At 37.7% G+C, this 26,365-nt stretch overlaps 1 protein-coding gene across 1 annotated transcript; it reads right to left on the bottom strand.

The window, feature by feature from the left end:
* TDRD1 (tudor domain containing 1) lies at positions 1 to 26,076 on the bottom strand. Its single transcript, XM_075026977.1, has 24 exons — positions 25,971 to 26,076; positions 23,547 to 23,617; positions 23,205 to 23,352; positions 22,686 to 22,791; positions 21,456 to 21,510; positions 19,728 to 19,832; positions 19,201 to 19,383; positions 18,401 to 18,547; positions 17,281 to 17,452; positions 15,620 to 15,703; positions 14,991 to 15,161; positions 13,670 to 13,777; positions 12,059 to 12,229; positions 10,422 to 10,670; positions 7,970 to 8,092; positions 6,703 to 6,813; positions 6,343 to 6,513; positions 5,060 to 5,305; positions 4,443 to 4,559; positions 4,112 to 4,222; positions 2,772 to 2,939; positions 2,195 to 2,416; positions 1,995 to 2,041; positions 1 to 459 (listed from the first exon to the last, which is right to left on the bottom strand). The coding sequence occupies exons 2-24, from the start codon at positions 23,607 to 23,609 to the stop codon at positions 367 to 369; spliced, it is 3,171 nt and encodes a 1,056-aa protein (XP_074883078.1). The 5' UTR covers positions 23,610 to 23,617; positions 25,971 to 26,076; the 3' UTR covers positions 1 to 366.
* Between the last annotated feature and the right edge of the window lie 289 nt (positions 26,077 to 26,365).

Below are 26,365 nucleotides of genomic sequence, written 5' to 3'. Positions count from 1 at the left end.
GAAGTAAGCTTTATGATCACAATAATTTCAAATGTAAGTTTGCAGAATAGACCCACAATGCAATGGCCATTCCATAAAGTTATGTGCATTCAACAGCAAAATAAAAGCAAAAAAGCTTAGCAGCACACAGTGGTATAACACAACAACAGAACAGAAAATTTAGCTTGCACCTTTGAAATTCGAGTTACATACTCATTTCACAGTAACAATCCAAGCATGCAGACAAATACAGCTACGTAAACAGCAGAATTTCTACAAAGCGACTCTCATTTTTAAGCTGATGAATACGCTTGCTCTTCCAAAAAAGGAACGGCAGCAACCTTACATACAACCTTTCATACAAATGAAACTGCACACGTCAGAGACTTAGCGGTCCAACAGTTTTTTCATTTCAGTGAATCCATCTGCATTGCCATACTTGTTTAAAAGGAAGAGTAGGATCTGTTCATGCTTTTTAAGCTGTGGAATAAGAAGAAAGAATTAGAAATATACAATTCTTTTTAAATTGCTGATTTCAGATTAGGGTAGATCCTAAAACCACAGACTCCGCTAAGTCCCATATTAGTTCAAAGAACATGCAGATCCTTTCTGCTGTAAAGGCTCCTGGAGGGGCAAAAAGCCAGCAGAACTGTAGCTGACCTCCCCCTTCCCCTCTGCCCTTTTTTTTTTTTCTCCCCTGAAGAAGAAACAAACTTCCTTGACCTGAATTGATGAAATACTCAAACTAGGACTGAGATCAGGATCTTAAATTTGGTTATTGACAATGTCCATTTCCTGATGTTTTCAGTTACATTGGAATCTTCTGCCCTCTCTTCCTCTGTTAGGAGACTTTAAGCCTAACTCACCCAAGTAAGGAAGGATGACAGAAAACAGAAACTGACCAAATTGAAGTCAGAAAAGACATTAGCAAGAACAAACCGAAAGATCACAGAAATATAGAGGGGGAGGGGAAAACAAGGTTCAACAGCCTACAATAGGACAGAGAAATCAACTACATTCAGGAACAGCATAGTTTTACTGCCTTTCTGCCACTAAACTGCTGGTAACTACGCTTACTCTGAAGCGGTAAAGGTCTAAATGACCTTGCACAGCAATGCTCTTTTCCTACCTCCAAAATATCATAGCACATATTTTTGCTTTTGACTTTGCTGCTTCTGTCTGGGGACAAAGGGGGAAGTTTGAACCACCCTTGAAAAGGGTTTGTCTTTAAAATTCAAAATTTTGCTCATTCCTCTGACAAAGATCCTCACTTTGAGAAAGACTGATGCATCTTTCCTGGTATACTAGATTACTAAAAGTAACTTCTAAAGTTCTAATTTTTCCATAAATAGCCTAAGTTAAAATAAAAAATGAGAAAGCTTAAAACCAGAAAGCTTTCAAAGATTACAGGAATATGCCGTATCTGTAAGAGACACTTTATTTTTTTTTTTCAAAAGGAAAAAAAAAAAAAAAAAAAAGCCTTGCAACTGGCAAGGTTCTCAGCCCTAGCTCCCATGACTAAAGCTGTGGCACATATTAATCTCTGCTACCTAGAATACACATGTAAGAATTTTCTTACATGTGCAGCTCTATCAAGTTGTATCCACAGCAAAACATAGCCATATTACTGAAAAAAAAAAAATCCAGCTGCCCTTTGTCCACATAACACAGTTTATGCAAAACACTGCAACTACCTTTACACAACAGACAGAAGTAACACTCCTGAGCCTTCATGCTCTACCAAAAAAAAAAAAGAAAGAGAAAAAAAGAGCTGTATGTGTGTCAAAACAGACTAATGAAGTCTGTGTGATCTATACACTATCTTCTCCCAGTTTCAGGGTACTCTAATTATTACCATGTATAAAACAACTGAGAAAAAGTGTTGGGATGTTCACTTTGCCATCTTCAATGTTTTGGTTAGCTATTATCTCCCTACTCCCATTTGCTTCCCACATAGGGTTTCTTTTAAATTCTGGAAATGTAAAAAAACAAGTATTGCTTGGACTGATTCTTACTTGCATTTTTAATTCTGTGCAGCAGCATTTGGTCTCACCTCCATTGCCTACAAAAGACAAAGCAAGTGAATGAGCAAAATACACAAGGACGCTGCTTGCCTAATTTCAGAGGTGACGTGGAATTCTCTAAGATTTTTAGAAGGAAAAGTCACTTAGGCATCCCACATGCCCACAGTTCTTCAAATTAACTACGTACGTACCTTGATGTTCAGCATGAAATTTTTGAGCATTGCAGGATTTCACCAAACCTTCCATTACCACTTTGTCAGCTACATTCAGACTACTATTTTCACAAGGTTTCTCCACTGTTACTAAAGTAACATTTCCATTAATCCCTTTCACTGTAATTGTGACATATTTATTCAATAACATTTCTTTCAACTTGTCAAGGAACAATGGAGACCACTCAGCTTTCTCTATTCCTGCAGGGGGGGGAAAAAAATTTAGTCAAGTTTGTTTTACAAAGAATTCCTTTATGATATGACTCAAAGCTCACATGTAATGCTATTATTGTTTTTGAAAATATGATGCTAAAGTTTTCAGTATAAATACCTTAGATCTACAGACAATTATTTCTAAAACAGCTTTCAGTGTTAACCAGTATACTCTTTCAGCAGATCATCATGTTGTTTATCGGTATTAAGGAATGAACATTATCATCAGAATAGGTACAGATCTAGAATATTCAAGAAAACCAGTTGGCGTTTTCTGGGGGTGGGGTTTTTGGGGTTTGTTTTTTCTGGTTTTTTGGTTTTTTTGGTTTTGTTTTTTTTTTACCTGCAAGTGAACATATAATTGTCTGAAAAGGCAGCTTTAAGTAGGAATCGGTGATTGGCAGCACCTCTGAAAGTGGTAAAGTTTCTGTGTTCCCATAGTCTGCGTATAGTACTTTCACTACAGACTGAGAAGCTTTTAGAACAAGAGCTCTGTACCAACGGCCATCACCTGAAAAGATTGGGACAAGAAGAATCACATGTGAAGTACCATCTTATAGACACAGCTTATCCCGAGAGCAAGAATCTGTATAGTTTTCCAGGAATTTTTAAATACTCTGGTATATACAAAGGCCACTTGACAAGAAGCAACCCCATAGAACAAGGGAATAGTTTCTGATTGCTGTATTCATAAAGATGTAAGTGTTGCTTTCAGAATTTTACTCAAATTATACAGATAAGATTTTTACTACAATACCATTTTAAGGATGTCTGCACACTGTATTTCTAGCTCCTTATCTTTGTTTTCCAATGCATATTCCCTCACAAAACATAACCAAAATTAAAAAGAAAAAAAAAAAATCCTTCTTCCTCAATTATAGTGAAGAGCCATTAAAAAAAAAACCAAAACAAAACAATGGAAGTTAAAAACAACTGTCAAACACTTAGGTATACTCTTGTGGTCTGCTAGTTGTTTTTTTTTTTTTTTTTTATTCATCTATCCTGTTTTCCATGAGCTGTTACCTGATCAGCACCCAAGTTCATTTTCAGCATTTAGCCAGATCTCCTGTAACAATCCACATGCAGTCAACATTTAATATTTATGAGTCAATGCTACTTTTTTTTTTTAAATACTGAGCTAATATATCAGCAGAGTATCCCTTCTTCTGAAAGACAATAAATTAAGTTCCCTCACTGTTAAGAATACTTTTGACTTGAAATAACAGTTCACTAAGCATGGACAGTCTGTTAGGCTAACAAGACTGAATGATCAGTTGTCATAGCCAGTGTCACCTCTCCATGCTCACACAAAGCAACAACAAAAAAACACCCAGGCACCCACAAACCAGAAGTGGTTCTGTAGAGATGCAAGTGCACTATTGCTCTGCCATGAATTTCATGCCCCTGTAACTCAAACAGAAACAAATTTCAGTTTAAACAGTAACTAGCTTGCTTTCCTCTTAAAACCCCATATATTTTGCAGGGCACAACCTATTCCTTATTTTCTTTCCCAGACTGTCAGACAGTTTCTTTGCTCTAAAGATGCATCCAGGCTGTTCTTTGTAACAGAATTAAGAGATCTATAAGCACTTTAAAGTCGGTGGGTTTACTTTTTCTAAAGCAAAAAATGAAAGTTGGGTATTACACTCATCAAGGAAATGTAAGAACAAATGATTGCCTCACCTGAAAACCTTGCACAACAGGCTTCACCCAGTTTTGGTTGGAAGGGCTGGTTCTTACAAGATTTACAATAGCCTTCTAGTTCAGTCAACTGCCTATGTAGCTGCTCTTGATCTACAGAAAAAAAACTTTCGATAACTAGCCATATTTGGGTATAATGAAGAGCATACTTACTTTTAAGCTCCCCTGCTCCCACCTTTGGCATTTTTTTATATTTTTCTACTGTCCAGCCTACATTTCCACATGGTTCAGTTAGCTATAGGCATTCAATTTACTAACTAGCTTGGTAGAGTGACTTTCCACTGATGCTAGAACAGTAAATGCTTTTTCTTACCTTTAGTTTGAACTGGTACAGCATAGAACAAGTCTGGGCTTACAACTTCTGTTACACAGACAGATACGGTTTCATCTATAGCCAATTCAATCAACTTCCAGTGCCCAAGTGAGGTTTCTAACAGAAACAGGAAATTCAGTGTACCACTTTCATCCAAGCACATACATATAAGTAACTGTTATGGAATATCTTTTTGAATTTGAGAGACAACTGCATGTCTTCACTTCAAGAAGAGAAGTCTAAACCAAGATAACTCTTGCTTAATTTGCTGTTCATAAACTATTAGCATGTAAAAGTAGCTAAAAGTAAAAAACACCTCAGGAAAATAAGATACTGGAAAGTAAACATGTGAAAAGTTTCAGTTGTAGCAAATTTGTGATTTTCTACTATCAAATATTCAAATAGCATTCATTTAAGACAAACCCAGCGATTTTTCTCTTTCTCTTTTTGTCTATAACGCCACCTGCAGGGCAGCTTGTGTTTAACTGTAAAAACTGACAATATAATCAAAACTATGCATGTTTATTATTGATATTAACTAAACAGCAAGATCATGCTTAAAGGCTGGAATACTGAAAATTCTTGTTCAATCTAGAAGTTAACATTTGTTTAATTACCTTTTTTGTCAACAGGCTTGTTTGGAAAGTTATTTTTATCTTGTAGAACTTGCTTTACAGCCAATTTTTCAGAAGCCAGTATCTCATTGATCACTTTTGGATGACCGCTGGAATTGTCAATAAGCTCTACACCGGCCCCATCTCTGGAAAGGGAAGTTACTCTGGCTTGAAGCTTTATTCCTGCAGTGTACATACGAAATCTTGCTGTAGCTTCTGGAATCCATTTGCTCTTATCAGGCTTTATACCTAGGAAGTAGGAGAACTGTTCATAATACCTCCATTAAGTGACTTTCTTCAACATTATACTTTCCTTAAATAAATAAAAAAAATTTTAAAAATCCCCCCCCTTTTTTTTAAAGCACAACTTGAAATACCAGGGCTATTTTTACTGCCTTAGGGATACGCATTGTACTTCATCCTGTTAACTGGTCTCCCTCTTCCTCCTTTCTTCTAAACGAACACATTTCCTCAGCACTCCCAAGTTGTTTTCTACGTTTTATGATATTCTACCAAGTAAATCCTTGTGCCTTAGCACAAATAACACTGTTAAGACTGTTTATGAATCAGTTTAATACAGCCTTTTTATTAAAGGAGCAGAAAAACAAAACAAAAAAAAACCAGCAGAAGACACCTGTTTCCACAGTTTTTATTTTTAAACCAAGTAGACTACATTAGAAAGAAAGAGTAATTCTGTAGAATTGATTGATTTGGTGTGGAAAAGGAAGAGGCAGAGAATTGGTAGAAGACTGAGAAACAGCAGTACGGTGCCAAATTCCGTAGGAATCAAGTGAAACATCCCTACAGAGAACTGAAAGGCCAACTTGCTTCATAAGAACAGCTGAGCTCCTTTGCCTGCAAAAATTTTGAGAAATAATTAAGTTGCACAAAAGCACGTTTACTCCTAGCAAGGCAGCAACCAAAAGCTAGCAAGCACTACAGATGAAGCAGAACTAAACGACAAGTTCCTTTTGACTGATAAATCAGTAAGTAACCTCCAAACAGATGACTCCACAGCACTGTCAGGAGCTCAGGGAAGAGGCACCATCTTTCTGTTAAATGCCAGTCTGCTATGTAGTAGGGCTAAAACAATGGCTCCCATGATTTCCAGAGGCTGGAAGCAACACAGATGTTTATTATAAAAACACCCCCACCCTCCAAAAAACTCACTCCCCCAAAAAACAGAGTTCTGTGAAATATACCCTGTCATTACCTCCTTCCCCCAAAGCAACAAATCTCTAAATGCAATAGCTCTTTTAAGAGAAAGAAGCCATAAGAAGATTCACCTGAGAGCCAGCATTTAATTCCTTGAAATGGAAGTTTTAGGAATGAGGATGAGATCTGCCGTATTTTATCCAGTGGTACTTCCTCAACATTTCCATAGTCCACAAAGTACACTTTAACAGTTCCATCTGAAGTAATGTTTTGCACCAAAGCACGGTACCAGTTACCATCACCTAATTTTAAAAAAGTTATTTTAAAAAAATTACTTCACACATTTAATAAAAAATTACCAGCATTTATTTTTAAGTAAATAATTCCAATTCTTTGCTATTCTCTTCCAATGCAAACTATCTGCTAATTTTCTTTTTCTTTGCTTTATGTGCACCCTGTAAAAACAAAAAAAATTTTAGTCTGTTACTTACCAGAGAAAAAAGCACAGCAAGGTTCTCCATTCTCAGGCTTAAAAACATTTGGTGGAGTTTTCTGACAGTATTCAGACAATGATTTGTTAAGTAAGTTTAGAGCTAGTAACTCTGAAAATTAGAAAGAAAAAAAAAAACAAAGACAAGATGAACAAAATAAGCTGACTTGAACTCTATCAATACTGTTTGCGGTATAGCTTACTTATAAAAGATTTGCTGAGAGATTTCTGTGAATTTTAGAATTTCACAAAAAAAGAACTGTTGACACTGAGTTAATTATTTCTCTTACTAGACAGACTTATTAGCAGGAAGAGGCAAGATAGCTGATATTTACTGACAAATTAGTTCAGTGTGATAGTAAAATGACCAGCAATTCTTCCTGCTAACCCAACAAGCACCCTTTACTCCAAAGTCTAAAGTATATTTTACAGCCAGATAACACCATCGGGATTATCTAGTTCAGCCAGTGCATATGACACGTTATGGGATCTCACCCTGCTTGCTTATTTTTATTTTTTTTTTATATCAAGTCCTTTAGCCTGCTCTATAACATCACTTTTAAGGAAGAATTTAGTCATGTTTTAAAGGCAATAAGCCATGAAGAATCCATACTATCCCTAGATAAGTCAAGGAATAAACTTCCCTCACTTTTTAAAATGTGCTCTGTATTTTTTGTTTGAATGCATTTAGTTTCCACTTCCAACCACTGAATTTCATCACGATCTTTTTCTAGCAGGTTAAAAAGCCAGTAGCTATCAGAAGTCTTTATACGTGCAAATAGAAGATTTTTTTTTTTTTTTACCTTATCAAGAGGAACTCAAGTTTCAAAACCTGCTTTTTCTCATTTTCATGTTATTTTATCTCTTTTGAATCTTTGTAAGTTTTTATAAATTAGAACAGGACAGACTACTCGAGGAGAGCTCCAGTAAATATTGTATGGGCACAGGGAACATGTCTCTTATTTGCTATCTTTTGTTTAGCTATTCTTTGCCTAGGTTATGGTAGCTTTTTTCACTTTTCTCTACATTCTTAGATTAGGTTTTATTCAACTGCTTAGCTTCAACATTTTCAGATTTCAATCTCAGAGTCACTACATACCAGGATCCAATTTCTTCATCATTCCACTTATATTCTTAGATCAAAAAACCTCAGAGGTAAGCCTTGGTGCTATAAGCTCAACTTGAAACACTAATGCGTTAAAACTATAATAAATGACAAATCAGGAAGCAAAGAAACTATCAGCAAGAAAAAAGGTGAATAAACTTACCACTGTTATTTGAAATCTGACAGTAGAATTCTCCAGGACTGTACAGCGTACACACTACGACATCTACTGTTTGTTTAAGATTTAATTTACTCCACTTGCAAATTCTTTTGTTTGTCGTGTCCTCTAGAGAGAACAGAGAAGAGAGAAGTAGAGGAAGGAAGAGAAATTAAAATAATTTTTACAGGGCAGAAAGTTATACATCCTGAATGCTCATTTCTTGTTATAAATAATCCAACAGACTAATTACCACTGAGAGCCTCTTTGCAGAATAAAAGCAAGTAAGAGAAATGTGCCAGTTGCTTAATGTATTTGATCATTACTGAGAACAGCAAGCCATAGATAAACAGGGAAGAGTAGTTACACAAAGAAGTACAGACTAAGTGGTAGTAACCTGAGCAAGAGGCACTCTGAGGAGCCTTGGTTCCTGGGAAACATGGTAGGGGGCACAGAAGAGGGAAACAGCTGTCACCGAGAGTACTGAAAAGAACAAAAAGATTAAGAACAAAAAGATTAAGAGAAAGAATGGTGGCAGAAATTACCACAGTATATTATACTGAAGTACCTGAAAGAAGCTTATTATTTAACACAAGTTGTAGAATAGATCATGTGAAAACTACATTATGGCACATTGGAGAAGCCATCGTTTCCTCCATTAGTGTATTATTAAATCTTCCTGTAGTTTTCATAGCTGCTAAGTTTGTTACAGCTTGTGGCAGGCAGCAGCATGCAGAAATACTGTCAGCTTTTTGAAGACTTGAGTCCAAGTGGCTGGCCTCTGACTTTGGTAGACCTTTCCAGTTTTAAGTGTTTGGTTTTGTTCCTGAAAATGAAGCTCAAGAAAGTGTTGAGCTTCAGGAATGGCCATGCTGAGATGCTGTTCCATCTGCCCAGTATTGTGTCTGACAGCAGATTACTTTAGAAAGTCATATTGCCTACAGGCAAATAAAAAACCCACAAAACAACATCCCCCCCACCCCGGGGAGGGGGAATCAAAACAGGGTCTCAAATCTTCTTTATTTTCAGTGGAACACAAGACTGTCCTCCACACTGTAAGCAACTGCCAGATCCCTACTGGCAGGGAGAAAGCACAGTTAGCATATTTTGAGAAATATGCTCAAATATGTAGAAGCTGGTTGAATTTTCCACTCCAGAAGGAAGAAAGATTCACAAGAAAAATAAAAATTAACGAATGGCTCAAAGTTTAGAGAAAGCCTTAGGATACTTAACAACTGTGAAATATAATTGTTTACTCTTTCATGTGATGGTGAGATTTCTTCTAAGTAGTCTTCTAAACCAAAAAAATGCATTGTTTCTTAATTTCTGGCTAGTTAACTAAAATCTACTCCTATATCATGCTGGATCCAGCAGTCACAGATTTAATCACTAAGTTTAAATAAAGCAAACAAGTTAATGAGGAATTATTTTGCAAGTTGACAGAGAAAGGTATCTGTTGAAATTTCAATTTAGAAAGCACAAGTTTTAAAACATGCACGACAAAAGTTGATAATCTGTTTAGAACCTGCATTCAAAAGCTCGCACTCAATGTGAGAAATGAAAAAAAAGGTGAGAAGTAACCAAGAAACCTAGGAAGTACAGAACAGGTCCAGGATGATGGCCATAGATCAAAGCGTGTTTGGATATAACCATGAAAGTTACTGTTCATTTGAATTTTATACAAGATTCCTTATCCTTCTGAACAAAGGTAAGGAATAACCATGTTCTGGCCACAAAGCATCTAGTGAGGAAGATCAAAATTAAGGGATTTGGACATAGGCTTGACAAAAAGACTTACCCATTTTTCAGTACAGACAGATCAGGAGAGAATATATAGTTTTACCACACACAAGATGGACAAGAGAGGCTTAACATGCTTCATATGAGAGAAGCTAGGAACCTTCCCACAATACAAAGAAATCTGATATAAAATTTGAAAATCTCTCAAATTGAAGCTTTGGTCACTAAAAATGCAAAAAAAAAAAAGGCAATTTAGGCATAGCCTTGAAGTTGTATAGGCTACTGGAATCAAACAAGTTTTCAAGGACCAAATATGTGGGTTTAGGTGTAAAATACAGGACAACGAAGATGAAATACTATTTGAGCTAAAGGACAAGAGCGTAAGAACAAGCAGGTACTAACCAGTCATATTCTACTGCAACTGGAAATTGTAAGACTTCTAACCAGAGAAGGTGACATACCAGTATGGTCTTCCAAAAGTAAGCAATTGCAACTTTGTTATGTATGCACACACACATATATATATACACACGCACATACAGACACACAAGCAAACACACAATTTCTTCATGGCAAAGTTGCCACGGCTAAACTTCAGAGCTGTGAAGAAGGCCAGACTTCATGAGCCAGACTGGAAAGCTTTTACCACTTAAGAACTTGTACACACTCTAGCAGGAGGTTAAATAAAGCCAGTTCAGCAGGATGTGCTCGTACTCACCATTTGCTTGCTTAACATTACTCATTCCAGCTGCTGGTAGGGCCATCCTCAATTCCTGAACTGCACAGCCTTTCTCTATGAAATGGCTCGATATATTCATTACTGGAGTAACTGATGCATCTACAAGCTCCACCACAGATTTGTAACTCTCTTTATCCACTACTTTTACTGTGAACACTTTGTCTTTCACCAGTTGGTTCATAAAACAAATAGCTTTTGAGGTCCAGGCTCCTAATGGTGGCTTTACACCTAAAAAGTCACATAGTACGGAAAGGTTCTGAGGACAGTCCAAGTCTCAACAGTACGTGGAAAGGTACAACAACACTGTTTAAAACAATAGATTAAGCAGCAGATATACCAAGTAACTCACCCCCATTCCTTATGCTTGTAGCAAGATTCCAACCCCAATTATTTAGATTCTGAACTTTTGTAGTACTTTGATTTAATAAAAATCTGACAAATATCATGTATAACTAGTCTATTATACAAAGAGAAGTGTAAATTCAGATTTAATACTTCCTTAGCATGAATATATGTAAGAACTGTCAGTCTTTGCATCTCATGACTACAACTTACAGTTTTGAACATTAACATTGGCTGTGAGATGGTAACTGCTACTATAAGCTTCTTCCTCCTTAAACGTTTACTCTATGCTATTAAATTTATTTCTAAAAGGCATGTTATAACCAGAACTTTATAGTAACAGATTGGCAGAAGTTGCCTTCCAGAAAGATATATTTTATGCAGCAGCAATCCTTAACTCTTATCATGAAACGTCTTATCTGATCACTTTTTTGTGTCCATGTTGTGTTTTGGACCTTAGTCTTAGAATACTCCTTATCAGCTATAAGCATCATGATTTGCCCCAGAAAACAGATTTCTTTAGGTCACATTCCATATGCATTAGTTCCATCTCTACACACAAGTTTCATGTTTTCGTCCAAAGTAAGAAGCTAGAACACTGCTCTGAACTTTACCAAAAATTTGAAAATCAGGTTAAATATCAAGTATTGTAAAGGAAAGATAGACATCAAGTATTCTAAAGGATGGGTACTGAAGCAAAGTGGGGGGACTATCTTGCATAGTGATAGAGAAAACAAACAGTTTCCAACAGCAGGTTAAACAAGTATGTCAAAAAAACCAGATTATGATTCTGGCTGGAGACAGAAGGATGAACTAGGAAGCATCAACATCCTTTCCAACTTCACAGATTTCACAAGTGTATGCAGAGAAGTCTACTAGTAGTTTCACTAGATTTGCCCCAGGGGAGAGGAACAGATACAGTTCTGAATTTCAAGATATAAAATGAAAATTTACCTTCCCCTGCATTGTTAGAACCACAACAGATTTAAGAATTCCACAAATCCAGTAGGTGACTGAATTTTGCTTAGAACAAAAGCACAGGCAAGACCTAACAGGTATGTTAATATAACACAGTTTTCCAAACATACGACTGCAGGTCACCAGGTACATTAGGAAAGATTTGCCACATTTTGTAGATATGCTACAACAATTAAGAATTCCAGAAATATCTCCATCCTTCCCCATATTTCAATATAAGATACTACATGTGTGATTGTTACCTAACCCCACTTTATTACCTCTATCCAGTTTGAAATAGCTTACTTATTTCATACCTGCCAAGGTACACCTTATGGCTTGAGCTGGCAAGTCCATTAATCTTGGAATCATAGGACGAAGTCTAGTCAGTGGAAGGACTTCACAATTACCATAATCTATGTAGCCCACCAAAACAGTATCTTCAGAAACATATGCTATAACAGCAGCACGATACCAAAGATTGTCTTCTACAAAGGAAGATACAGATGTTCATTGTACTTGCTTTTAACTTCTAAGAACAGAATCATTTTTGGGGCAGACCAATATAAAAATATAACATCAATTTCAACACAAAACAGCAGCGCTACAGCTCACACAGACCTTCACAAAACCCTTACGGACGCAATATCTACCACCATCACCCCTGGTATGAGTTGAGTGTTGCAAACTTACTCTTTCTGTAAAGAACATCCCCCTGCCCCCAGTACATATTGCAACAAAGAACTGACTACATTATGTGGCTGCAGTGCTTAAATTCAACACATTTAAACAAACAGCAAACAGTATGTCAGCTGACCATGACGACATGCAATTCAAAGGCCACACAGCAGATTTAAGTATTTTAATTCAATTAAAATATTTGAGAAATAGAAATACAAGCTTATTCAAGTTTATCAAGACATCTGAGGTACTAACTGATAGCTTTCCCTAGCTAGGCACCTGGAACCAGTGCCCACTCAAATGCCAAGAGAGCTCATTGACAGTAATACCTTTTTCTGAACATGCAAAAAACTATTCATTTCAGCTTATCTGTTCAGTACCACAGCTAATTTATTCAAAGTAGCAAAACCACAGGAAATGGAAAGAAATAAACGACCAGAAATGTTTATCAATCACATGAAGTTACAGCAGCAACATTTCTGACCAGAAAAAAGGCCTAAGAACAGCAATGTGTGGAGTTTTTTTCCTTGTTAAAAGCTGGATGAAAAGGAGAATGATCTGTGAGGAAAAGACATTCATCTTCCTACTGCATTCAGGTAAACAGGACTTCAGATTCTAATAAATAAAAAGTATTTCTTTCATATAGACTTACCAATTCCTAGCACAAAACACTGCTTTATGTAGAATAGTAGCCTATGTTTAGGCAAGATTCAATTTTGTCATGAGACTTGTAGAACCCTGACGTCAGGGATAACTGTCAGGTGCAAACTAAGTTATGAACATACAGTTCAGGACTACCAGGTCCTGGTTAAATAATGTTTTGAGAAGTCGTCTATCAGAGCAGCATCGTTACATATAATCCCGTTTCTTCTGTCCCTTTATTGGGGTCTAAAATTTCAAGCCTGTATTTATTTCCAGCCACAGGAAATAGCGCTCACCAACCTATAAAAAAACAAATTTCTTCATGGTGTCTTAAAAAGCTCCTTTATACAAAAATGAACCCAGTGTCAAGAGTTTGCTCAATGAAGGGACCATTTTATGGTCTTTTTTTAAACTAGTATTTTATAGATGTCACCATTTGCTATTAATAATTTTTTTAAATCACTACCAAATGCTATTCACAGCTAAAGCCAGACACAAATAAAATAAACTCTATATGAAACATTCCTAAACACAATTATAAAATCTGTTTATATTTTGTAATAAAGTGACATAAATTAAGAGTCATATTTTCACTCCATTTTTACCTGTGAACTGGGCACAGCACACATTTCCAGCAGCAGGATGGAAAGCTGGACTACTGGGAAATCTGTCACAATGTTCATTAAGAGACACTTGAAGTTCAGCAAGTTGACCTGATGTTAAAATATACAGGTTTTGGAACATATGCTATCTTGTAATTATTACAGAAGTACACAAATCTTAAGTTCAAAGCCTGGAAGAACATCTTGTAGTACAATGCAGATTATTTCACATGATGTTTAACATAATGCCAAATAGCGATGAGACTAGGAGTCTTCAATCAGTAAGATTGAAGAGAGTCCTCAAGTGAGTCCGAGGAATCACAGTGGTAAAGAGAACGGACAGGGAAAACCAGTCACAGACTTTTTCAACACAGGAACAAAACTGAAGCCAGTAAGAATTAAAACCAAGCTAAGAGAGGCATGCTAGAAAGAAACCAAGGAAGACAGCTCTTAAACAACAAGCAGATGAAGAGTGTCACTTCTTGCCAAAGGACACGCTTATGCTATGAGCCTACCCAGAACTAAAAGGCTGCACAAGTACACAGAGAAATCCACTGTAGGAGATACACCAGACCACATCCAGCTGCAAAAGCCCTTTTAGCCGGGGGAAAAAAAAAAAAAAAAAAAAGAAAAAGAAAAAAAAAGGCTGGCTCAGATAGCTCTAGGAACACACAACCCACAAACTTACTCTGCTCTTATTCTCCCCAGACTTCTATCTACGGGTGCTGTGGGAGATGCACCAAAAGTCCATGCAGCCTAGCACTCTGGCCCGCTATAGTGTTACTTACGGTCTTATGTTTTACTGTATTAGAAGACACCAAAGCAGTATTAGGCACTATTATCTGCCCTTCTCACACTCAGATATTCTCCCCATACTATGTAACAAAGAATTTCAGTCCACATGCCCAGCCTATAAGGAAACACTTCCCTCCAGTGGTAAAGCAACAAGGCATCATAGAGATAAAGTAATTACAAACTCACACACATTTCTGGAACACATGAAAGAACATGTTTAACAATAAATATTTGTGATACAAATTGACTTCAGATTGCTAAAATCTATGCCACACCATGTTTCTACTTTGCACTACTCGGACTGCCCACAAATTATCACCTTACAGGTTCATAAGAAATATTAACAGGTAATGCTGCCAAAAACATCGTCTACAACACCATAGCTCTTAACTGACTGAGGCATGGCCTAATGCCAGTGGGAATCACCATTTCAGGTCAAACTACAAGACCAGCAACACCTCCCTCCAGCCACTCTCTACTGAAGAGAAAAATGTCATATCTTACAACCCATTTTCAATGCATCACTTACAGGCATTGTGTATCTGCTGACAGAAAAATTCTTCTGGATTTTGAACGCAGGAAACCACACCAGAAAACGCATCGCCGATACATACAGAGACACACTCTGCAACTGAATTAGCACAGTGAAGAAATTCTTCATCTTCAGGTATTTTTTGTTTACTTCCCTTAGAATGGTTGTCTGACATTGTACATTTAAAAAAAAAAAAAAAAAAAATCAAACCACCACAATGAAAACAAGAGGTTACTGCTCAAAAGCTAGATGACTTTGAAATGTGCAACCTCACCAGCCAGGATTCAGACACTTAAAAACTGTGCTAAATTAAACTACAAAGTTTAAATATGCTGAAGCAGTTTATTCTTTTTGCTGACTCTTTGAACTTTGAAGGCTCCTATCATATTATCCATTAAATTAATGCTCAATATAATCATCACTAAACAAGTACTTTATACTATTAAAAAGCATATGTGCTGTCACTAGTGAACCAAAGGAAGCTCCACTAGCAAATGTTTTTAAGTAGGAGGTGATGCTAGTGGACAGCTAGAGTATTTAAAACATGCAGAATATCATGCAACACGGGAAGACTTAAAATTCCCCAAGTTTTTTCCATCTCTAAGAACTTTGATTGGCTTGCTTACCTCTTGTAGTGTCTGCCCCTTTGACATTACTTCCTGGAGTTAAATCAGACCTAATTTCTAAAGGCACTTTATCTAGGCAGTCTCCTAAAACACAGATGTAAGAAACAATATAATTTACTATACAAGACAGTCATAATTTAGTTTTATTTCAGAACCATCTTCTGAGCCTGACCTATATTCCTATCACAAGGTAAGAATGTTCTACTTATTTGCTGAGCACTTAATATGCTTAGAATGTAAAATAAAAGCAGTTTCAGAATAATTCAATTGCTTGAGTTTTCTGAAGACATTCACAGCTCCAAGACTGACTAAATAAAATGAGCAAAGCAGTAACAATCAACATTTACTCATAGTCATTAAAGACTGTTGGCTGAAAAACTGGTTACAGCTTTTCACACAAGGTTTCACAACTTACCTCCATATTTACAACACTGAGTATGCAACGAGTTACCAAGACTTACAAAGAAATCTTGAGTTTCTTAGCTACTACATATCCCATTTCTGATACATGAAGCAGTATTCCAAGCTTTCAATATAATTATTTCAACTGAAAATCTGAATACAGATGTTTAAGTTGCTTGTAAGGTCATGGAATAGATGCGTGCAACACTTCATGAATGCAGTGAGATTTTTGTGATTTTTCTCTCCAAGACGTTGGCAAGTTACATTGCTTTGCCATTAGTGTACTGTAAAGCAACCAAATATGAAACGCGCCCAGCACAACCCTCAATCAATTGAATTTACACAGGACTAAGGTGAACCATCGTTTTATAGATTGCAGGGACTATGATGTGGAGATAAGCTTCCTGCACATCAGGCATTTTAGAAAGCTAAAAGGATCAACCATCACTTCCTTCAAAGTCTCTGTGGGCTGCATATCAATGAAAAGAGTATGCTCTTAGCACTATATTGTTCTTGCTTTGCAGCCAGAAAAAAAAATCACAAACAAATCAGCCCTCCAAATAATGACAACAGGCACACCTTCTGTGTATTGATCTGGTTCCACAATCAAAGCCACACCCCCAGCTCAACTGAAAAATCTGAATTCAGACTCCTCAAAGGTCAGGTGCTTTGCTTGTCTATTCACTGAGGCTTGCTAAGTTAGAAATATAAACATGCTTAGAGTTCTCCAACTAGATACAACAATATCCAGTGGTTGCGCTTTCTTTGGGATACCTTTTTAGTGAGCATGTACAAAATATAACAAAAGCTGGTAAAATCCTTAGGGGAACTAGAAACTGATACTATCATTTTTAAAGAGTTAAAAATGCATGAGATAAAAGGAACAATGTGGTCCCAAATTTGCATCCATCTATTAAAACAGAAAAATAAACAAGATAATCCAGAAAATGCCAAATTTATTACAACTCTACTGGAAAAGTAACCTTACTAAAATTTAAGATTATTAAGCATAACAAGATATTTCAGGTACAGACATTTCAAATGACCTCTATATGGAAAGGTGAAACAAAAGAAAATTTAAAAAAAAAAAAGAAAGAAAAAAATCAAGGGGCAGGTTGGGAGAGTGACAAGAGAGAGGAGAGCAGAAGAAAAAAATCTCTTCTTTTAAAGATATTGGGCAGGGGTGGGGGGAGGGAAAGTGAACACGTAAGACTTATCAATGGTGGTGGTTTTTTTTACCCACACTACCAAGTACGTACCACAATCTGGAAGAACAACATCTACAGCAAAACTCAACATCATTTCTTCCTCAAATACATCAACAACAGTTACTGAACAGTGCTTTCCCACGAGCTGGGAAGAAAAGCTGATGATGTCTTCATTCCATCCTTTTGCTTTTGGATCATAATTAGCAAAGGAACACTTAATGGCCTGAAAAGAATTACAATTAGAACAAGAGGGGATAAGGGGTTGTTTGCCCTGTAGAAGAAGTGACTAAATAATTAAGGCCCTCAGAAACATCACCTTGCATATTAAAGTTAAAGCTGCTGTTGGAATCTGAAGCACTATCAATTCAACTAGCTTCTTTACAAGAGAGTTAAGAATTAGGAAATTAAGTTCAAACTGTAAACTACCTTTCCCCCGATTCTCCCACTATTTATGATGTCTTATGTAAGGCATGGTTTTATCACACATCACATCTGACCACAGGTGCATGTCCCAACTTGCCCTCAGCAGACACCAAGGGCTTTAAGCCAAGATTCAAACAGCTCTCAAAATCTTTTATGGACCCAGCACAGTCATGTGAACAAGCTATGAAAGACTACTCCAATAGCGGCTAGTCATTGTTGTCACTGGTTGGAAAAATGCTTCTCTGTTGTTCTTTGTGCATAGTTAAACATACTAGTCTAACTCACAGATTAAAGCAAGACCATCTATTTTGTAATGGAATAAATCACACAGTGTGGCAATGAACTCAGACCAACAGCTGTCTTTATGCCAGACAAAGTCTGCCCAAACTACAAGTGATTTTTCATTACTGCATGAGACCAGATTTGAATACACAGGCAGAATGTTTTCCCTGCTGTCCTCCAGCATATAAGGGACATGTGGACCTAACCGCCCTGCAGGGTTCATCAGCTCAGAACCCAAGAATTCTGGGACTAGGAAGAAAAAAGCCAGGCAGCCTTCCTGACTCCTATGAAATAGCTAGGAAACATTTCAGAAGGTGAACTTAGTGTAGTATAGCAGTTTTTATGCATCACTTTCACTGACCACAAAATACTGTAATAATGACAGTTACACTGAGACACGAGTTAAACTCATTTCAGAGCTATTCATTTAAAATACCTCAGCTATTGTTAGGAAAATAGAACTCACACATGGAGGAAGCAACAGTTCAATGTCTTCATGCAGAGCTTTAATCCAGGAGAGTGGAATATTTTCTTCATTTCCATAATCTAGATAGAATACTTGTGCTTTCTTTTGCAATATATCCACATCTTTTACCAGTGCTCTATTCCAGGTCTGTGCAGGAATAAACGACAATCTTAGTAAAAACACAATGTATTTTGCTTTACTTCATCAGGTTTGTTTATGAACAAAGGCACTGACCAACTCAGAAGTGACTCAGATGAACACAACTCACTGTAGTGTTGACTGCTGTGAAGATAAAATTCTACTCCTATGGATCTTGGCTACCATACAGTAAATCAAGAATCTGCTAACAATGGAGGAGAAAAAGGAGAAGAAATACAAGAAAGGGGTGGGAAGGGAAGCAGGAACTAGATATGGCTATAGAAATGCAATCAGAAAACTCAGGTCAGAAATGTAGTAAGAATGACTTCCTTAATTAAGCAGAGTTGTATTCCAAACTGTTCTAACTACAGTAGTTTAAATTCACTAGGAACACACACAGCCTTCAAGCAACAGTAGGACAAACAGCACCTACAGGGCTCAAGTACACGAACACACAGAAGTGAACTTTTTAGAGGGGAGGAAAAAAAAAATCAGTACCTTAAAATTTGAGTTCCAGGTGTTACAAAACTAGTTACTACCACAATTCCACCACAACAAACTGTTCTCTAATTAGCAGCCTTCACTGGCAGAGACATAAAAGCAAAACATGCAAAATATAAGCTCAACATAAAATGGTTTTTTAATGGACATTCAGATGTTACCTGATCCAAAGAACACCTTGCAACGCAGACTTCCCCTTTGATAGCAGTATGTTGCTCTTGAATAACTGCGTTAGCGTAACAGTCTTGCAGTTTCACAGAAAGTTTACTGATCTGGTCTAAAACTTCTGGAGAACTCATCTGTATATAAAATTCACTTGGACTCTTGAACTTTGTTACTACACCCTAAAGAGAAAAGCCATAGCAGATGATAATTAAGCAAGAAGAACCTACAGTACATTATTCAGGAACAGTGTTCATTTCAATAAATGCATATACCCGATTTTCTTCTTTTGTTTTGAATCTAGCAGTAGTTAACTGCAGGGAACAAAACCAGTGATGTTCACCTGCACCGAAATAATCTTCCTTACTTACTCCTCCCCAGCCAAACTTGCATTTACTCATCTTTATAAAAATAAAGGAATTTTACATATGAGCAAAGAGCTGAGGTGACACAGAGCTATTATACTTAACAAGGCTTCAAATGCAACCTAAGAAAGCATTGTAGGAAACTTCCAAAATAACAGTACCTGTACTTCCATAGCTTTTTTGATCCCTAGAGTCTGGAGATCTGAAAGCATTATCTTCTTCATGAGCTCTTCTGTCTTGAGAGAATCCACAGAAATTGAATTACCCTATTTAAAACAGGTACATGTTACATTTAAAATGGAGTTGTTCCGCTGTAGTTCCTTGTAGTAACAAACAAAAAAAGAACTTCTTATCATTTCAAGAAACATGTAAAAGGTGCTTTTGTTGACTTTTAATAAGAAGTCTTACAGACTTTGTATGACTCTTAAAAATAAATATTATCACAGAGATACACTGAACAGACAATGAAAAACAAGTGCTGAAGTCTCACACGTTCACCCTTTCCTTCCACATCTGTTTTACAGGACAACTCAACTATATTTCCTGCTTACGATGCTCTCATAAATAAGAGCAATTGAATTCTACCTGCTTCCTTGTAGCCTTAACACCATAGACTAGGTTATAGCTGCTGCTTTAACTGTTGGCATCCATTTTTAAAAAAGTCTAAACATTTAGTGCCTAATGCACACCATTTGTGTCTGTGACATCCTAAAAACGTTAGAAAAATAACCTCATACACATCCTTACCAAAAACCTCGTTTCCATTTGGACCAACATACTGCAGACAATGCATGATGAGCGAGACTACTGTTGCAACTGCCAAATTAATTGTTTACTTGCAACAAAGATCCTTCTAGAAGATTCTCCATAAAAACACCTCTCTCAGTACTATAGCAAAATACATTAAATATTGTTCAATATGCAATACAAGTTCTTACTTCCGCAGAACTTACTTGAGTTTCAGAAGATGAACCAGAGAAAAATAAAACCTTCTACTATTTAAATATAAATTGGCTACAAATTCTTTATTCATACTATACATCCTCCTGATATAAAGGTCCCTCACTATCAGTTGATCAGTTTTATTAGAACACAGTCACAAGTACACACACAGCAGAAACTTATTCAGGATGAACTAACATAAGTCTCATGATGCAAGATGAAGCCTCCTTTCTAAATTCCTTCAAAAAGTTAAACAGATGAATGAGCTACTTCAAAGTAGTGCATGACAAAGGAGTTTTCTTGTACAGTGCAAACATGAGGCTCGTTGGAGGTTTACACACTTACTCGCTTTCATAAGTATCATCCTAAGAAACCACGAAGACAGCAAAACAATCTCCTGCAGAAGGGTTCATAGGAAGACTACAGGAAATGTTTGGCTGAAAGCAGACCAAGAGAGGCTTCAAAACATTACAAAGGAGAACTGCATCATACTTAATTCCTGCTACAGCAAAGAAACAAAAGCTTATCAGCATCTGTTACTGTACAATACTACACTGAATGTATTTCTCAGATAATTTACAAGGCTCCAAGCATCAGCTCATGACCTACGCAGAAAACAAGACAACAGAAATCTTCTGAATTGGACGAGCTACATCTACAAGCTAAAATATTTCTCTAGCAACATCATACATGTTTTGATTTTTAACTTTTTCACAAGTGTTTTTTCAAACAAAAAACAAATTGTCTGATAGTGTCGCTAAGGACTCTAGAAGTAACACATTTTTAATGCTTCTCCCAGTAACTTTTTATTTGAAGCACTGATCTTTCTAAAAGGAGTAGATTGTGATCTTTGGAACTTGTTTGTTTCCTGTACAGGTTAAATTAAGCATATTGCAACTAGCTCATAGCAGATCCATTCAAGACATAGTGAAAATTGTATTCTATACCTTAAGATAAACTCCCTTCTCAGCAGGTAACTTGCCTCCATTGTTACTATTTACACTGTAATCAAAGAAAAAGATATTAGTTTTGAAGAATCAAAAAGAGACAAGTAGCATTCATAACACCTACCTGCAAATAGAACAAAAAGGCTGTGTTCATAGTATGTGGGTTTTGTCAACCCTTATTCGTCCTCCAAGAAAATGCAGGATTGCAAATTTTTTAGTTCCCTGTCATGCAACACCTGGTGTGTTTTTCCTGATGCCATCAACAAAAAATACATTAATTTTGATTAAAATGGAGAAGAAATTTTACACTGTTGTTGTAGAGTTGTCCTAACACTGTATTCCCAAGCCAACCTTAAGAACTATAAAATCGCAAAAAAAAAGAAGTTGCTGTATCAGTTGAATACATAAGCAATATCCAGATAACATATATGACAGATTGTCCCTCTGTGTCCCCCATTCAGTCACTGTCACAAAACTTGTGGGGAAAAAAAAAAAATCTCTCATAAACTTCGATTAAGGACACCTGGTTGCAGATTCACTGAACTGCAATCATCACTCCTTGCTAGAAATTGTCAGCTTAAACACTCAGTCACTCCCCTAAACTGTTCCAAAGCCAGCCAGTCAATTTGTACCATGTCACAACCTAATGGTGCTTACTTTAACTGAAACAGATCAGAGTAATCTCTTGAACTTCTAAACTGGCATGTCAAAAAGCAATACTGTGCAGCTAGAGAATGGCCTGGCTCAGACAACTTCTTCTAATTGGAGTTGTACTCAAAGATAAAACATCCATGAAGTTCACTGAGGCTACAGTTAGATTCAAAGGGTACCTCTTCAGAGCCTGTTAAATGCAATCCATTAACCATGCCACTGCTGAAAAGTACAGTCTCATTTCTCCTCCCTTCCCTACCTCATTGACAGCAATAACAAAGTCATGTGACAAGCTGGTATTCTTCCTGCATCCTCACATAGCTCTGACGCAAGTAAAAATAATGCTTTTGCTTTAAGTCACACTACAGAACACCTTAAGTACTCCAACAATACCTTTCAAGTCACCCTTCCAAAGCAGCAGAGCTGAGTTTTTTGACAAGTATGAGATAATGCAGTACTAGCCCAAGAATAAGCAGCATATTTTACTGTAATAGTGCCTTTAAATGGTCATTTAAGTTGTATTGGGACGGACATTGTCTTTCTGTAAGGATTATTTGGCAGAACTTTTAACAAACTTACTTCGCTTTAATTGGCTTGCATACAACACTATGTGCTGGCCAATCTTTTTTCTGACAATCTGCAGAGCAATAGTATATTTGCTTGCATTGTGAACATCTGAGGGATCCTAAAAAATAAAAAAAGTCAGAGAGAAACATCTATATCAGAAGAGACAACAGCTCTTAAGATACAGGTTCCATGTATTATTTAATAACTGCTTTACAAGACAGTTCCACTACAGTACTAAGCACATACAAATAAGTATTTGTATTCACATATAGCCATCAGACATTACTGCCCCAGATGTCTCAAATTCCTTCTATATTTAAGAAGGAAAAAAAAAAATTTCTTTTGATTAAGGAGATGCTCTCTTCTGTTTATCAGTTCCATAACTCCAACTATCTTCTGAATAGTCACTATACTTGCATCTGAGAGATAAAAATATACATCCATTTTAAGACATGTCTGAGCAAACCTTCTGATCCAGTTTCACTGATAAATATATTATGCATCACAGACTACAGGACAATAGGCACTTACCAAACAGACTGCAATAATGGCAAGTTCTCATTTGAGGGGGTAATAGTAACGAACTGAAGAGACTCTTATCATAGCCAATAGAGAAAACATTCTCAGAGGAATATTGCAATTTCTTCGGCTTCTCATGAATCAAATCAGAATGTGATACCTGTGGAAGAAAAATCTTAAGTGATCCTTACTAGATAAAAAGCTGTCCGTTAAGGTAGACTATTCTAATATACCAAAACGTAGCAATGAGAATCAAAATTTCGAAGTTCTATAAAGAGCAATACATGCTGATCATTTCTGCTATCTAGAAATGCTCAAGAGTATTTGGGGCAATTATAAAGTGCAGTAACTCACAGCATTTCCTTTATCAGCTGCAGTTGTCAACAGCAAGTTCCCTCTACCAGTTATGCCTTCCATGGACCTTCCTAGAAGCAGAAGTATTTGCAAAGGGATCCGATTAACAATGCTAATGCATGCCTGTGTTATGGAGTATTTGCAGTAAGACACAAGCTCATATCTACTCCTACTATTCTGCTACCATGTTTGAGCAAATGGAGATGCTAGGACCATGACACCCTCTGGAAGTCACTTCTTGTTATAACTCTGATTCTATGTTATTCAAACTTACCATCAGTGGTATTATGAAAGCAACAGTTTCACCACTCTGTGCTTATCACTTGATAAGTCTTAATGTCCTCCATCTATAAATTTGTTTCAATTAGTGCTGTTCAGCATGTACAAAAAAATTTACAGGATTTCCAATATCCATAGGGGAAAACCTCAGAATAGGCAATTTTACAGTAGCTGAAACAGTACAAGTTTCTTTCAATATTGTTGAACATGTGGCCTATGTTAAGTTTATACTTATGCATAGCTTTGTCACATCAGCAAGTATTCAAAAACAAAACACTCTGAAACAAGAGATTTTGACTTTCCAATGACTGCCTCATAAGCCTTGTGGTCTTCCCAGAGAGTTTATTCTTTAGCAAACAACTCTTACAAGACCAACATTCAGCTAAGCCTGCATACCAGTATACTAGGAACTATGTTTTTATAAGTGTACAACTCATTTACCTACAAAAAATTTGTTTCAGTTGTAGGCTACACATGCCATTCGGAACTTTTTTCAGTCTGGAAGGCTTATTAGCCCAAGATCTCCACCGAGCCAACACAAAGCTTACATGGCCTTTTTTTCCCACCTGAAAGCAAGTTAATCTTGTAAAATTTGCCTAAGCTAAAACTCTTGCCTAACATGAAATCAAATTTCATGAACTCTCCAAACCCAAGATGGCTGCATACCAAGCTATCTCAGATCTCCCAGAATCATCTCCCCTCCCCGACAATTTGGAGTGAAAGAGAGAACACGGATCAGACAGTCCCAAGGCACTGATGAAGGCAAGAAACATTGCTGAGAGAACTCCAACTCCCACTGCACATATCCATGCCAAATTCCGTAGTACTCCAATTATCCTGTTTTTTCAATTATCTGAAACATTCCAGCCCACACAAGTTTGGATAATTAGGAGTTAGCTGTATTTATAAGCCACACTCATACTGATGATGTTTACTGATAATCAAACATATACACAATTACAGAAGAACAAAGTCAAGATACCTTTGTCAAGCTTTGGACAAAGGCTCTCTTTTGTTGCAACTGTTGTGATGCAACTAAAACCTTCTGTACCGTTTCTACACTTGGCAAAAAATACCCTGTATTGTTTGTTCACAAAACGCTGGGGTTTTGTTAGGTGTTTCAGAAACTCAGCCTCGAAATTGAGAGCTTTTACACTGGAAGTTGGCACCTGTGATTTTGCTGCTTTAACCTCCACAACAACTTTATTACATTTGTTCTTCATGTGAAGCAGTTCCACTATCATGTAAATGTTCACATCAGAGTATGAAGAAAGCATGGATTTAAAGATTAATTCAGGCAGGCACACAAAGTATTTTTAAGTCATGTTCTGAAGGTATATTTAAGCATCCATTTTGGAAGGCTAGTTCTTGACTGTCTACTTCTATAATCTGCACAGTAAAAAGTAAAATACTTTCTGCATTAAAGATCTCAACAACAAACACTCCAGATTAAATGACAAGAAGTCCTTCAGGAGACGAACGCACTGACGAGCGGCAGTGCCCGTCACCACCTGCACATTAGGTTTGCCGGACTCACACGAGATGTGTCTCACTCTAGATGAATGGCCCCTCCACTGAAGCATAAGCTGCATGCACCAGCTCCTCCTGACCAGGAACGCAGCCACAGGGCCAAGAAGGCCCGAAGCCCTGGGACAACCACCAGCTTCTGAGTGGGCAGAGTCAATGCCTGAGGGGAAACTACAGAACCAGGCTCTGTCAAAATGAACTTTTGGCACCTGCTCTCCAAACGTTAACAAGCAATATAATCACCTTAGATATAAAAATACTCTCTTGCTACATGATGCAGAAGAAATCAAATTAAAATGAACTTGCAAATAAAGCAGAGCAGTCTTTGAATTGACATTGCAGTCAACTCCACCACAAATGAGCTTTCGCAACCGCAACTGAGTAGTGCCGGTACGCGCTATTTTCATTAACCCAGATTAAAATTAAACGTCCCCACCTCACAGCCTCCAACCACGGCTCGGCAGGCCCAGGCCCAGGCCCAGGCCCAGGCCCAGGCCCCCCCCCCCCCACCACCACCCCCAGCCCCCTTCCTCCCTCAGAGCAGAGCTCTCCCCCAGCTCGCTCGCCCGCCCGCCCTCCGCCGCCCGAGCTGCGCCACACGGGAGGCCAGGCCGGCACCTCACTCGAAGGCCGACGGCGGCTGGAGAGGAAGCCCCGGCCCTCACAGCAGGAGAAAGAGAGAGAGAGAGAGAGACGGCCTTCACAGAAGGAGAGAGAAGCGGCTCCCGCCGTCTTCCCGCCGCCGGCGCCACACTGGCCCCGCCCAGCAGGGAGCCCGCTCCGCGCGCGGCGGCCCGCAGGTGGGGCGGGGCGCGAGCACGTGCTTCCCGGGCGGTCGGAGGCGGCGGGATCCGGCGCGCGCCCTTGTCTGCCGCTCACCCGGCTGTGCCGCCATCTTACCGTGACAGGAGCGGCCAGGGAACATTCCCCCCCCCCAAAACCCCCCGGCTTCGCGTGTTTTAGAGCGACCTGTGGGATTAAACGACAAGTAGAGGGGCTGAGGAGACGCCCAG

Source organism: Buteo buteo, chromosome 4, assembly GCF_964188355.1.
Source record: "Buteo buteo chromosome 4, bButBut1.hap1.1, whole genome shotgun sequence".
NCBI classification, from domain to species: domain Eukaryota; kingdom Metazoa; phylum Chordata; class Aves; order Accipitriformes; family Accipitridae; genus Buteo; species Buteo buteo.
The sequence above is the reverse complement of the archived record's forward strand: the minus strand, read 5'-3'. Positions and strand labels throughout refer to the sequence as shown.

Coding starts and splice junctions, on each gene's coding strand:
- TDRD1 (XM_075026977.1), bottom strand. CDS start 23,609: ATGGAAGGCATAACTGGTAGAGGGAACTTGCTGTTGACAACTGCAGCT. Junction 19,833..21,455: donor AGAAGGGAGTTTATCTTAAG/GTATAGAATACA, acceptor TGTTTTAAATAG/GGTAATTCAATTTCTGTGGA. Junction 15,162..15,619: donor AGGGGCAGACACTACAAGAG/GTAAGCAAGCCA, acceptor GTACAATGTCAG/ACAACCATTCTAAGGGAAGT.